The sequence below is a fragment of the Varanus komodoensis genome, unplaced genomic scaffold (genome assembly GCF_004798865.1).
Source record: "Varanus komodoensis strain SLA01 unplaced genomic scaffold, ASM479886v1 scaffold44_3, whole genome shotgun sequence".
Classification (NCBI taxonomy): domain Eukaryota; kingdom Metazoa; phylum Chordata; class Lepidosauria; order Squamata; family Varanidae; genus Varanus; species Varanus komodoensis.
This window is the reverse complement of record NW_025336010.1, coordinates 1,479,063-1,490,751: the sequence shown is the minus strand read 5'-3', so window position 1 is coordinate 1,490,751 and position 11,689 is coordinate 1,479,063. Positions and strand designations below refer to the sequence as shown.

At 55.5% G+C, this 11,689-nt stretch overlaps 1 protein-coding gene across 1 annotated transcript in view; it reads left to right on the top strand.

Annotated features, from left to right (window-relative positions):
• Positions 1-3,021: 3,021 nt before the first annotated feature.
• Positions 3,022-11,689, top strand: part of HNF1A (HNF1 homeobox A) — a 27,557-nt gene continuing 18,889 nt past the window's right edge. The window contains exon 1 of the mRNA XM_044444182.1: positions 3,022-3,479. Within this exon, the coding sequence (XP_044300117.1) occupies positions 3,145-3,479 (335 nt within the window). The 5' untranslated portion in view covers positions 3,022-3,144. The remainder of the gene's footprint in view (positions 3,480-11,689) is intronic.

Sequence of the window (11,689 nt, the reverse complement as noted above, 5' to 3'; positions counted from 1 at the left end):
GCTGGGCTCCGGCCATGTCACAGAGGGACCAGAGCCAGCCTGGTGCCATCAATGCCAAGGGGCTTCCCTTCCACCCGGAGTATATTTTAGACAACAGAGTTGGCACCTCGGGGAGGGGAGGCATTCGCTGTGATGCTGATGCAGCCCCTTCCCTCTGTGGAATGGGGGTGCTGCAGGGGGGCTTTCCCTGCCTCCCATGGCAGAGAGGGGGTTCTCCAGCAAGGGGACTTCCAGGCAGGGGAAGCACCCCCACAGTCCCCGGTCACAAAGGCTTTGGGCAGCTACGCCCTCTTTTCCTCCTCAGCAGTTTCTTTTTTCTCGCAGGACGCAGAGAAAGAGCATTGGAGGGCAGCAAGGAAATGATCTACTTCACTGGACCCCCAGTAACATTTGGGGAAAGAGGCCATGCAGGTGTGCTGAAATCCTTGTCTGGATGGGCAAGGATTTTCTTCTTGCCTACTAAAATTTTAATCAGACTAGGAGATGTGACTGCTTTGACACAATACAGTGCTGAGTTTCTTATACAAACATATTGTCTGAATATCCAACCCACTAGAATGAAATAAAGTTCTTTTTCTTGTAAAGATCAATTCACACAGGCCTCACGTAGTGTTAAGGGCCAGCAGAGGCTCTGCACTGTCCCCGAGAAGGTAAGTTCTTTTAAAGTTGGGTTAAAGCAGGAACTCCACCTATCAGGCAAAAGTTCCTTTTATAGCCATACACCCTTTGCCAGCTTTTTATCTAATAGCTGGGTATCCACTTTGCTATAAGCCTACTGATGTCTGTCCAGGTGGTCTAGCCATGGAGCTGGCCATTGTCCAGCCGTTGGAGCCATGCACTCCAGGTCAAAGTGCCTCCCTTCTGAAAGAACAGCAATGATGTTCTGATTAATTCCAGAGAAATTCAAAAAGTCCCTAACTTCTCCTAAAGCATCCTGTCCCTGTACCTTGTGGTTGGCCACATATCTGAAAAGGCAACATGCACTGAACCTCTTCTAAGTGCAAATGACTCTCTTACCGCATGCAAATCCGTCCTGAGCTTGGCTCTGGCACCAGCATCTGCCTGGGCCCGGCAGCCTCATCCCCCTTAGCTGGCCCCCCTGACAGCTGCCCAGCGCTGGCTGCACTGCTCTTGGGCATGAGGTTCACCTTATGACAGGTTCACCTAAGAACACGCCCTGTTTCTACGCTGCACAAGGACGTGCCCTCAGAGGCTCCGATTCAGCAGCCTCCGGGATAGCACAGGCAGGATTCTACCCTTCCCTCCAGAAATATATACCCCCCCGACACACACACACACACATGTTGGGAGCCTAGCCGTGCAGCCAGGACGGCCTTCCTTGCAGACCCTCTAAACTCAGCAAAGTGGCCACCTGGGGGGAAGCACCCAGGTGTTGACTCTGGCGTCAAGGCTTACAAAGCTTTGTCCTGCTCTGTGGCTTCCACACTCGAAATGCGACATTTCTGGGTTGAATAAAGTCAACTTGTAAGATTGCAAGCCGCCCCGAGGCTCATGCAATGGGGTGGCATATAAGTTGTCCAAATAAATAAATAAACCTCCTGGCCGTTACAGCAGTGCCGAAATGCAACCCAGGAGCTCAAGAGGTTGTGGACTCTTCCTCACTGGAAGCGTGGACAAGAGCCGTGTGGCAGCCCTCTGCCAGCAAGGCCTTCACTTGGGGTCCCGCATGGAGCAGGGAGTTGGACCCAGTGGCCTTTCCGGCCCCTGCCAACTCTACCATTCTATGATTCTAATGGGAAAGGGATTTTTCCGTGTTATTTCCCCCTCCCAAATGAAAAGGCGGGGGGGGGGGACACCAGTGGCTGCTGACAGCTATGGACCCTGGTAGTCCACCTTCTGCCCTGAAAAAGGATCCTTCGTGACTTTCATGCCACTACCTGAGGCTGAGTGTGGATGCGCTCGCACCCATGAGTGGGCACTTCAGGATCTGAAAATGGGGGCTGATGCCGCAGCTGCTCGGCTGGCCGTCAGGCTACCTCTGGAGGCCCAGGTGGGCAGAGGCAGCTCAGTCCCGGCCTCGTTTTTCCCACCGCAACCTCTGAAAACAGGCTGTGCTGCTCCCGCTTCGCAGGCAAGGAACCCAGCAGGGTTTGCTGAAGGCTGCGCAGGAAAATGGTGGCCGAACGAGCTCTCCCCAAGGAGCCCAGGCCTTCGGCGCGCTCGGAGAAGTGCGGGTCGCAGGGCACAAAGCTCCCCTGCGGGCCTGTTGGGCTCCTTTCCTTCCTCCTGACACGCCACATTCAGGGGGTGGGGTTGGGCGAGTCCTGAAGGGAGCCGTTGCACGTGGCCCTTGCGGGAATATTGGGGTTACGCTGCTATAAGCGGAAGGAACGGCACTAAAACGGCGAAGAACGAGCAGGTGACGACGAGGAGGGTCCCGTTGTACGGTAAGGCCAGGTGGCGATAAGGTCGGGCAGAGGGTAGCTTCTGGGGGGTGTCGAGGCAGTGGCGGCACACGGGACACAATCTGCCAGAAAGGGCACAGTGATGCTGCGCAAGGCTCCCAGAGACCACCAGAGGGACACTCATTAATTGGCTCGAAAGGACGAGTCGCACCTAGAAGGGGCACTTCTGGCACCACCGTATTTCGGGCCTGCCCTGTCTGTACCCACAAGCCAAATTTCCAGGGAACAATTGGCCGTCCACCTCCACCAAGCCCGGGCCCTCCCTCGAAAGGCGTGGGGACAGGGCGCTGCTGCGCCCCACGGCCTCCGCGCCACCCGCCGCACTGCTCCACGCTCGTCTTTCTCCCCCACCCTTCGCTCCCTCCCAGCGCACTTTGTGAACTGCTGTCGCAATGCTGAAGTCCAAAGTTCAGTCACTTGCCTAAGCACACAGATAAATATGAACCTCGGAGAATTTGCATTGCTCCAATGTAAACAGACAGGCAAGGGTCCCTTTATCAGCACTGACTCAGGACGGTTGGTGGGGGGCCTGAGGCAGCCAGGTTTTTCGTGTCTTTGGGAATTTGGGGGGTGGGGGTTGCAAAGGCACAATCTGTGGCCAGTTCTGCTCTGTTGATGTTTGGACGTGACTTCGGGAACATGGTCTAGCAAAAGAGAGAGCTTGTGGCACGCGCGGCCAAAGTGTGGATTCTAGAAGCAGAGGGCAGAAATAAAGATCATGGTTTCAAAGCTGACCCATCTTCAGGTGGAGCTGCTGGGAGCGCTGCTGGGATCTGGGCTGAGCAAGGAGACCCTCATCAAAGCCCTGACGGAGACGGACCCCTACGCCCACCGCAGCGAAGGCCTGCAGCCCGTCGGCACGGCCCCAGCCGAGAAGAGAGACCCCTGTGCTGACCTCCCGGCTCTTGCCAACGGGCTGGTGGAGTCAAGGATGTCCGAGGAGGAAACGTCTGATGATGGAGAAGACTTCACTCCTCCCATCATGAAGGAGCTGGAGAACCTGAGCCCAGAGGAGGCTGCTCACCAGAAGGCTGTGGTGGACAGACTTTTACAGTAAGGGCACCCATCCTCTCGCCCCCTCCTCTCCCCAGCTTCCCTCTCGCCCCTTTCCCCTCTCTTCCCTCTCCAGCAAGGGTCCACAGCTTTTCTAAAGCATTAGCAACTGCCAGTCCCAGAAGTGCCTGGCAAGACCCAACCTAAGCAGTTCCATGTCCGATTGAGATTATTTTTTAAGAGGAGGAGGAGGAGAAGGCCAAGCCCAGAATTTTGGTCACGGGCCAAGAGAGTGGCCCAAACCCAGCTCAGGGCAGCCGTGCTCCTTGAGCCAGAGAAGGCCTTCGGCACGCTCTCAGCAACCCTTCCCCCCTGCTGTCCGCCATTTCGCTCATCACGCGTGTGGTCGGAGGCGGCGGGGGAGCCACCGCACCCTCCAAAGGGCCCTGCAAGCCCCATGAGGGGTCGGCTGTCTGCACGCAGGCAGTCTTGGTAGGGATCATCAGGTTAACGGCTCCTGTGACAGAGCTGGTGCCCCGAGACGAGTTGCTCAGCCCCGGCTCTGGCACACTTATGAGCCATCTTGCTGTTCCTCTGAAGACAGGCACGTCCCAAAAACTCACACTGCTCCTCCACACGAACTCTGTGCAGGGAACTCTCTGGAAATTCATGCCAACCTTCCCCATGGGAGCCTAATGGCCTCTGGACTTCACACACGCCGAGTCTCTGCTTATGTGCAGCCGCCGCCATTGCTCACGCTGACATTCTGATCCTGAGTCTTAGCTGACCTTCGTGCATCCAGGGGTGGTGGAAGAAGCCCTCCCGCTTGTCCCCCGGTTTGCGCCGGAGAGTGTCCACTGCTTGCCTTTGGCCCCTTGTCTTAAAGACAGCCCCTCTGCTCTTGAAGGACGTTTCGGTCCTGGGGCGTGATGCGCCACCTCACATCGCTTACTTTGCCGTCTGCCCTCGCTAACAAAGCACGGCCTTCCCAAAACAAGCCACCAGGTCCTTCCAGAACACCAGGCTGCTCTGCAACCACGGGCCTTCCTTGCCGAGGGGCCGGGGGGCTGACACCCAGGAAAGGATTCGCACAGGTGTTTACCACCTGGGAAAACACGAGCCCACGGGGAGTGCCCTGATCACCCCAGCGATCCGGTTTGTTCAGCAGTCCGATTCCGGTGCTGACAAAACCCAGGCGAGACCCGACGGTGCCGGCCGTCCATCTGGGAGTGAAGGGCTGTGCTAGAGCCGCGAGGGCGGGGGGGGGGGGCGGGCGGGGAGACATCTGCACGCCTGGAGAGCCTCCGACAGGTTTCCATGTGCACTCCAAGATCTAGCCAAGGCAGTGGGCTGCTCTGAGCCCTCCGGCAGCAGCGGAAGAAGGTGTGCTGCACCGAACTCTTACCTGTGAGAGGAGGGAAAGAGGCCTGTGGAGCCATCCAGTCCCTTTCTTCCTTTTTGCCTGGAGCAGCCCCACGGTGACCTCCCTTGTGCCTTTCCCTTCCTGGCGTTCCTCTTCATGCGCACACCCACTGTGACCCCTGCGCCCCTTTCCCACCTTTCCCTCCACCTGTCCCTGAGCCTGTGTTGGGATCTTGGGTCAGCTTGGTTTCCAGAGCCTCGGGACTGGCCTGGTTACTAATTATCCAGTGGCTTTATTATTTCTCTTTTGTCTTATAAATTTATAAACTAAAAGACTGAGATAAGCTTTTTGATCATTAACTTCTGATGATTTATCAGGTGTCTCCTTTCAGAAGTCAGAAAAGTCAGCAAAACGCCTCCTCTCCTCTCCTCTCCTCTCCTCTCCTCTCCTCTCCTCTCCTCTCCTCTCATGAATGCTAATGAAAAAAGAGAAGGGGCAGGCCCCCATATACCAAGGTTTGGGAAGGGGTATTGTGGGTGCATTCCCAATGAGTTCCCTGTTGTGGTTGGACAAGCCGGGCTCCAGTCCTCACTCAGCCATGTAACCCACCCTGTGACTCTGAACCACAGACCGTCAGCCTAACCTACCTCACAGGGTTGTTGTTGTGAAGATACAATGGACTGGAGGAAACCTCCAAGAGGAAGGAAGGAAGGAAGGAAGGAAGGAAGGAAGGAAGGAAGGAAGGAAGGAAGGAAGGAAGGATATAAACATGATGCAATAATGATAATAATTGTGCTGGTGACTTCAGATGTATCTAATCTTTCACATACGGTAAAGCCATTTCAGTGACTCCTAACATTTTACACAGCATGTTTAAGGCATTCAAAGCGCTTCATGCAAAGCATCTCTGGGATTCTCCCTGCAACCCTGTAAGTCTAATCTTATGGACGGTGCTGGCCATTTGTCTTAGATCCACCAGACTTTGTTGATCTGAATCGGCTCACACAGGCAGCCATACTGGCAGCTGGACCAACTCTGGAGGGTTTCCTGCTTCATTCTTCCTGGATCCACCCCAGCCAGAGGGCCTGGCCCTGGGGCAGAAACGTGCTGAGCTGCACAAAGGAACAAACCGTGGCAGGTACCTGGTGGAGAGCGTTCTGGCTGCCCCAGCCTTGGCCACCCGGGAGCCCTCTAGATGCACCGGGCAGGTGGGGGTTGCAGTCCAAAACAGGCTGGGAAAGACTGGACCAAAGCATCCCCCTTGTCCCCCTACCTCCGGCTAGTAGACCAGACACCAAGAAAAGAATCCACAGTTCCAAATGTGAATATGCAGAATGCAGTGGCCACACTGGACTTCATCCATTCTGGCAACTCTCTGTTCAGCATCTTTTAATCTTGCTGTTCGTCCACACTAGGGACGTTTTCCAATAACTGGCTTTCCTCAAAACATGTAAACTAGTCATTCACTTCTAAGACCGCTGTTCTTGCTGTGCATGGACACGTTTCCTTCCAGAAGCAATAGCTCCTCCATTCCCACAGGGACGGAGTGGCTCTCGCAGCCCCTTCCCAGACCACTATTGCTTTCCTGTGCAGCAGGTGAAGTGGCCGAGGGCACGAGCCTCAGCCTTCACTCTCACGGCAGGAAATCCTCTTCCTCAGACCATTAAGCCTTCAGGCTGGGGCCTTGGGGTCTTCCTCATGGAAACGCCAATGCAGCGGCAGGGTGAAGCCGCGACAAACCTGGCTCTGCCCCGAGGGTGGCATGCGTCGCTCCTGGTAGGTCTCGGGCAGATCCGCACCACTTCCCCGGGGATCTCTGGCACCAGGTTGCTTCGCGCAGCCAGCAGGGGACGCCGCAGCGCGCCGGTCTCCTGCGGGAGGCGTGCCGCAGCTTCCCCTTCGAGCGAGCGAGTGGGCGAGCGAGAGCTCAGCTGGCCGGCCGGGCTCGCTCGGCTTGTGGTGGGCATCCCTCCCCGCGCACAGCGCCGCGGGCTCGGCTCGGCGGTGCGAGGGCGCCGAGCCCCCCAAGCCCCCGTTTCGCCCCGCTTCTGCCCGCCAGCCCCAGGCTGCGGCTGGCCCTGCGGGGGATCTGCGAGGCTGGGATCTGCCGCCCCCGTGGAGTGGCCACAGGCATGGGCTGCGCCCCAAGCCGGGCCGGGCACCGCGGCCACTCTCGCTCCTCTGCACCGCAGGGCCATCTCAGCAAGAAGCCCGAGGCGGCCTCCCGCCCCACTGCGTCCTTGCCACAGCAACCCTGCGAGGCAGGCTGGGCTGAACTAAGAGGGTGACGGCGAGTGCCACGGCCAAGCGGGGTCTCGAACCAGTGTCCTGGGCCCCAGGCCAGCGCTCCACCACCCGGCCGCGGCGGCCCCCATGCCTTGCTGCAGCCATTGGAGCGGTGGCTGCCGCACAGGCCACCGAAGCACCGCAGCCTGGAACTCCTCGGACCTAGTGGCCTTGGGAACCATTCGGACTGCAACTCCCAGTGTCCTCATCCAGCAGGGACCTTGACTGGGAACGCTGGGTTTTGCCATTCGAAAGCGCCTGGCAGGCACGAGGGGGGGAACCCTGCCCTAGCGCATCATGCAGCTGCCATGTTGTCCCAGTTCTCAGGCCGTGCTCCCAGAAACCTTAGGTGCGCTGTTTCGTGATTACTTAAAAGGCTATGAACGTTTGTTTCCCTTGCTTCTCAACTCACATCTTTTAAGGTGTGTGCAGCCGCCTTTGGGGCAGAGGGCGCCTCCGCAAGGCCGGCAGGGTCCATGGGACACTCAGGCTACGGGGCTGCGATATCACTCAGCAGCACCCCAAATCCGTTCCTCGTCTGAGGCTCCTGCCCCCTCATTGTCGGGCTGCCCTAGGACGAGGCGCCGGCATTTGTGCCCTGTGGCTCAGCACTCTGTGCCCAACCTCTGGCGAGGGAGGCTCCATTCCACATCGCTTGCTCAGCCGTTTGTTGAAACGGTTTGGACTTTGCCCATAGAAAGCAAACTGATAGCAGCAGCAGTGCCTTGGCGGGCTCCGTGTCACAGTAACACCCCCTGCCCCCCCCCGCCCCCCGGGCAAGAGGCTGCTTCCCAGCAAGGATAGCTGGCCCTGAAAGCAGCAGCTACCCGTGGCGGGGAGCACAGGAGGGGAGGCCCCTGCCGGGGAAGGGCGCGGAGGCGAGAGGCTGACTGCTCTGCTTTCTCACAGGCGGGCCGGAGAGCGTCGTTTCGTCTCTGCCCTTGGGCAACCGGGCATCTGCTCGCCCCCGAGCCTGCCTCAGGGACCCCGTGGGTCCTCCTCCTGTCTGGCAGTCCAGCAGACGGAGAATGGCAGGCAAACTGTCGGGGAAGGTGGCGTGCCTGCCTCACTGCCCGCCCACACCGTGCCGGTCTCGCCAGAAGCCTCTGCCCTGAGCGGGGCTTGTCTGCAGGCAGGCCAGCACTGGGCGGGTTCCTGGCCTCGGAGTCTGGAAAACAGCCCCTGCTGGAGAAAGCGGCCATCTTAAAGAGCACACACGCTTTCTGAGTAATGCCATGTTGCGCGCAATGAACGCACCGTTCAAGCGCGATTGCCATCCTTTGAAGGAAAACATTAAAGACAGGTTTCCTTCTGGAACAAGGAACACGTTTCACAGGAGAATTAAAGCTTACATTAATAACAAGCCGTTCCATTTAGGAAGGCCAGATTGGGAGGGGGAGCCTGAAGGAGGAGCAGGCCAAGTCTTCGCATGTGTTCCTGCTGGGGCCTGGAATTCACCGGCAGCATCGCTTCTGCGGTGCCAGGCCACGCAGACGCCCGCCGGAGCCAGGCAGGGTGGGATTCGACTGCACAGCCACTGCCGGGGTCCCGTCTTACCTTTCCTCCTCCCTGCCGCTTCCAAGTCCGGGGGATTCAGCAGAATAAACCCAGATGCCACTTGCAGGGTCAAAGTCCAGGAATGGTGGCGGAGGTGTCAGTCTTCAGTCCAGGCTTGGTCCCAGGCAGGGATCCCAAATCAGTTTCCAAAGGTCCTTCTGGTGCTAAGGAAGGGACTCCGCAGCGCCGTCCTGCAGCCAGGCCTGGGGGGCTTTGCGGGGCGGGAGTGTAAAGCAGGAAGAGCAGAGCAAAGAAAGACGCACAGTGGGAGGTAAAAGAAGGGGAGACGCATGAGGCAGAAATATCATCACCATCAGAACCTGGATGTTGCGCTCAGGATTGGGTTTTCTTTTAATGCTAACAACTTGATATTTACTTTCCATTTAAATTTGAGATGCTGCTATAAATTATCAACCAGGCTCTTGTTCCCTTTGAGTTTATAACTAACTACCTGGTTACTTATTGTTCAGGTAACAAAAGGGAGGTGAGAAAGCCCTTAAATAGCGACCTCAGAACCCAGCAAAGAGGGAGGCCTGAGCCCAAGGGGCAGCCGTCTTCCTGGGGAAGGGAGGCAGGCAGGAGAGGCACCGGTGGGAGCCGAGCCTGCGAGCTGGAGGGCGCTGTGGCCAGCTGGCGCCACGATCAGCGAAAGGGTGGCTGGTGCAAGCTCCCTTTGCAGGCTCCGGCGGGGGCCCTGCGCGGTGGCACACGAGGCCGGCCCGCAGCAGGCACTGACTGGAAGCCCTGGCAGCTGCCTGGCCCGGCCAGTGCCGGGCAGGGTGCCCAGGGAGGCCAGCTGCTTCGAGGGCCGCTGCTCAACGGGCGCCTGGGGCAGGCTGTGGCAGGCGCCCTCGCTGCATGGCCACCTGGGCTCCCGCCCTACTTCCAGGCAGTTCAAAGCACCAGCTGGGGCTCGCGGAGCCCCGCGTGGCTGGAGAACCCCTGGTTCCCTGCCTGTGCTGTGGGTTCTTGGACGGATGCTTGGCGGGACGCAGGGGGACTGTCTGGGTTGTCCTTCCAGAGGCAGGCAACACTCTTCTGTTCCTGCGGGACTTACTCATTTATTAGATTTATATCCCACCTTTTTCTTGTTTAAAGAACTCAAAGCAGCTTACACATTCTCTATTTGCACAAAAGAGAAGATACAAATAAAGATATTACTCAGATATAACATATAATTTCAACAGCTGTTAAATTCATGAATAAGCAAACATTTCTATCTCTTCTACCCACAGCTAAGTCATCAGTTCTTAATTAAGATTTGTGAACAGGTTGATCTAAATGATCACACTAATTGTAAATAACACCATAGCTTTAGAATTGAGATCAAAGTCACTAACAATATTTTTACAAGTTCTGTTTAAACTGCTTTCCATTTTGTCATTACCTCCTTTGGCAGGTTCTATTTATATAATTGGTTAGTTTGCCATTATTGCACATCAGCTAGTTTGTTCTTCCCCCTCTGGCAGGTGGGCAGTCTTCTGCCTTCCACACCAATGAAGAACTCTTGCCGGTGCTATCATATATTTGAATAAGTCCCACATGCCCTTTGGAAGAGTCTCTGGTATAATACTGAAGGAGCTTAAATCATTCTCCTCCTGCTGCTCTCAGTCGTATCCCCACAACAACAACCCTGGGAGGTAGGCTGGGCTGCAATTCTATGACTCGCCCAAAGTCGCCCAGTGGGTGCCCGGGCTGAGCAGGGCTAGCCCCTGGTCGCCCGAGTCCCAGTCCTGCGCTCTTAACCACTGCACCGCACTGCTTGGGAAGAGACGAGGCCTGTGGGACTGGTCGGTCGAGTTCTGCTCCATGTACTGCTTTTATTTTGGTTTTTAATATTGGTATATAATGTTAATATTCTAGCTGATATAGTTACACTTTAACTTGCGTATATTCCTATTAATGTTTAATTGTATAAGCTTTTAATGTTGAAGACTCCCTTCTGTCCCAGTACCCAGAATAGGTGGAATATAAATATCATCAGCATCTTCAGTAAAGGCGGACTATTTCAGCTTTTCCTTGTTTATCACGTATTTTCTCCACAGCATCAGGTTCTACGCCACTCTGCCTATCGAACGTACACTTCCCCCCAAGCCCAGCCCAGCCACGCCACAGCCTGCCTCAACAACTCCACCTCCTTGGCTCAGGGCTAGCTCAAAGCAATTCCCCACCTCATTTCTCTCCCAGTGGAGCACTCTTCCTAATTATTCACACAGATACAGGCAATAACAGTTTAAAGCCTCACAGGCGATGAATAGTACAGGAGCCGTTAATGGTAGTTGTACAAGAGGTAGCAACTAAAACCATCCCAAAGAAAAAGAATTGCAAGAAAGCAAAATGGCTGCCTGAGGAAGCTTTACAAATACCTGAGGAAAGAAGGGAAGCGAAAGGCAAGGGAGAAAGAGAAAGATACGCCCAATGGAATGCAGAATTTCAGAGAATAGCTAGAAGAGATAAGGAGGTATTCTTAAACTAACAGTGCAAAGAAATAGAAGAAAACAATAGAATTGGGAGGACCAGAGATCTCTTCAAGAAAGTTGGAGATGTGAAGGGAACACTTCATGCGAAGATGGGCATGATAAAGGACCAAAATGGCAGGGACCTAACAGAGGCAGAAGGGATTAAGAAGAGGTGGCAAGATTACACAGAAGAACTATACAAGAAAGAGCTTTATGTCCCTGATAACCACGATGGGGCGGTCACTGACCTCAAGCCAGGCATCCTGGAATGTGAAGTCAAATGGGCCTTAGGAAGTCTGAGCAACAACAAAGCTAGAGGAGGTGACAGTATTCCAGCTGAGCTATTCAAAATCCTAAAAGACGATGCAGTAAAAGTGCTACACTCAATATGACAGCAAATTTGGAAAACTCAACAGTGGCCACAGGATTGGAAAAGGTCAGTTTACACTCCAATTCCAAAGAAGGGCAATGCCAAAGAATGTTCAAACTACCGCACCATTGCACTCATTTCACATGCTAGCCAAGTGATGCTCAAAATCCTACAAGCTAGGCTCCAGCAGTATGTGGACCGAGAACTACCAGAAGTACAGGCAGGATTTCGAAGA